The 2687-nt window shown below is 61.0% G+C and overlaps 1 protein-coding gene across 3 annotated transcripts in view; it reads right to left on the reverse strand.

Annotated features, from left to right (window-relative positions):
• KIT (KIT proto-oncogene, receptor tyrosine kinase) overlaps positions 1–2205 on the reverse strand; it is a 91068-nt gene extending 88863 nt beyond the window's left edge. Inside the window, exon 1 of one of the 3 annotated variants that reach the window (XM_007456073.1) lies at positions 2043–2205. In XM_007456073.1, the coding sequence (XP_007456135.1) occupies positions 2043–2109 (67 nt within the window). In that variant the 5' untranslated portion in view covers positions 2110–2205. The remainder of the gene's footprint in view (positions 1–2042) is intronic. The other 2 variants (XM_007456075.1, XM_007456074.1) reach the window with 2 other exon arrangements.
• Between the last annotated feature and the right edge of the window lie 482 nt (positions 2206–2687).

Raw genomic sequence — 2687 nt, forward strand, 5'->3', positions numbered from 1 at the left:
TTCAGAGAAAGAGTTCAGAAGGAGTGTAGAGTCTACGCTCATAACACTGGAAGAGGAGAATTTGGGACCCAAAGGATCCTTCATGGTGCAGACCACTTGCTGCCCTGTTGAGGACCCCTGGCTCCCACAAATTTAAGGGACTGGCACAACGGCACACAGCCAATAGAAGCTGAGAAAAGGAGAACCAGAAAGGCAGCACAAGCCTTTGTCACTACACCACACTGCCCCCCAGGAGCCAGACCTTAAAATCCCCTTTGCCAAAAAAATCTGTTGGATGGAGCCGGCTAATTATGAGGAATAAGGGAGCAATTGATTCATTTAATTTAAAAAATGGGAAATAGTATGTGTGGTCTACCTTTCTTGTGTGCCCGACAGGTCCAGGGCACACCCCTTCACTGAAATTAAGATGTCAAGGCACAAAGATGGAAAGGACCAAACGTCTAATTTGAAGCTTAGGCAGTCAAATCCGCCACGGGAATCCGGACACTCATTCATGATCCCTCCTACCTCTCTTCCCCCACAGGAAAGCCCTCACAATGCCTTATAAGACCGGGAAGGGGAAGGCTGCATCTTAAGACTTTATGGGAAAACTGATCAGCAGTCGATAGAGTCCCACAATAGTTCACAGCGATGCTTCCTTTGGAGCCCTTGAATTCCAGTTCAGACTCACTTTCTATCCTTACATCATCAAGTTAGCCTTAAAGGTTAAAAAAAAAAAAAAAAAAATGACCTGGTTAAAAGCAGGGCTTCAGGGGTTAGTCGGGCGACCTGCACTCGCTTGCGCACCAGCGACGGCCAGAAAAAAAGAGAAGGGGCAGGAATCTGAGGGCTTCCAGGAGCCTGCAAATCCTCCTCCACCTGAAGACCCAAGTTCCCACGCAGATATAACCGATTTTCATAACAGCTTTACGATGTAAGTAAGATTTGCAGAAAGTTCCACTCCATCTCCCACCCCTCACCTCAGGCAGCCCTTCTGTAGAGATATCATATGAGAGGGGGTGTTGCGAATCTCAAAATTCCCAAAGAAAACAGGGACCTGCGATTACAGGTCGCAGACACCGTGTAGAGGGGCTTGCAGAGCCCTGCCAGCCTGGCCGGGTACTCCGGCCGTGCGTGGGTGGCGGCTGGGGTCAGGAACCGCAGTGTCCCGGCGCACGGTCCCCGTCTCCCCCGGGGGCAGGCAGCAAACGCAGCCCTCAGCCGCTCCGAGGCGCGTTGCAGGAAAGAAACGGCACCCGGCAGATAGGGGCGAGCCTCGGGCACGGAATCTACAAAAGCAAAAAGTCTGCAACCTAGCGGCTGCTTTCCACACGCCCTACCCAAGTTGTCTCCGGAGCCGCACCTCCAGGTTCGCGGCCACAGAGCCGCACGCGGCACGCTCCCCGTGCAAACGGCGTAACCGGAGGACCCGAGAACAACGCGGTCTTCGACTCGGGTCCAGGATGGCGCCTGGAGCAGAAGAGGCAGCGGGTCCGTCCCCTGCTCTGGGGCACAAAGAGCGCCGCGGTTTAGAAAGCTGCTGCCGCAGAGCAGAGAAAAGGCTCTCCTCCAACTTCGCCCTCCGCGCGGCTGAGAACCTGCGGGCCGGTCCTCCGGTGCGCCGGTCACACACGCACAACTTTTAACAAAAGGAAGCAGCTGTCGCGCCTCGCCCGGCGGAGATTAACGCGCTGCATGCGAACCACCTCGCCGCCCGCCTCTGCGCCCGCTCACCCTCCGCACAAAAGCATCCCCAAACTCGCACGCAACCCGCTGCCCTCAGCCTCACCTCGCTCAGCCTAAGGCCCCCTCGCCACCCCCATTCCCGGAAGACCCCCCCGCTCAGCGCGCCTACCACCAGCGACAGGGGGCTCCCTGCGCAGGTGAGCAGGGCAGGGCGCAGGAGAGTCCCAGGGCCGCCCCGAATCTTCCCGGAGGCTGAAATGCCCCGGCACCAGAGGGCCGGCAACCACCTCTCCCGACACACCCCAACGTCTTCGGGCCCTAGGGGGGCACAGGGTGAGCCGGGGGACGCGGTCCGGGTGCCCGCAGCGCCCTCCCACCTGTCTGGACGCGGAGCAGGAGCACCAGGACGAAGAGGAAATCCCAGGCGCCGCGAGCGCCTCTCATCGCGGTGGCTGCGCTGGGAGCGGAGCTCCGTCCCACGTTCCTGCTCTCGCCCAAGTGCACTGAGCGCGGCAAAGCCGGGCCCCCGGAGCTGCGAGCGCCGAGCAGCGGCCCCTCCTTCCAGCGCCCTCCCACTGCGTGCCGGCCACGCCCCTTCTCCGCGCCCCTCCTCGCCTCCCCTCCCTCCCTCCCCCACTCCAGGGTCTTGCTCCCTGCCTGCGGCGTCTGACCCCTGCTCCTTCGACGAGCTGATCCCGGGGGACCGAGCCCGCGGGTAGGGAGCGGGCACACCGGCCCTCGCCGCCCGCTCCTGACCGCAGAGCCCCTTCATCTCTCCACCTCTTCTCTCCTGTGATGTAGTAGGGCTGCCAGAGGCGGTTCCCGGACGAGAGTGGCGCTGCCCGCGCGCTTTGTGAAGCTGGGCACCACGCGCACATCAGGGGACCGGCCCGCCACCTGGCAGGTGCTCCCCAGACAATAAAGGTCTGCCTCCGCCCCTCGAGCACGCTCCCGAGGGAGGAGGCTGGACACCGCTAGTGGTAGAAGGTGGTGCGGGGGACAGGAACGGGGGGGGCGGGGGG

Source organism: Lipotes vexillifer, unplaced genomic scaffold (genome assembly GCF_000442215.2).
Source record: "Lipotes vexillifer unplaced genomic scaffold, Lipotes_vexillifer_v1.1 scaffold42, whole genome shotgun sequence".
NCBI lineage: Eukaryota > Metazoa > Chordata > Mammalia > Artiodactyla > Lipotidae > Lipotes > Lipotes vexillifer.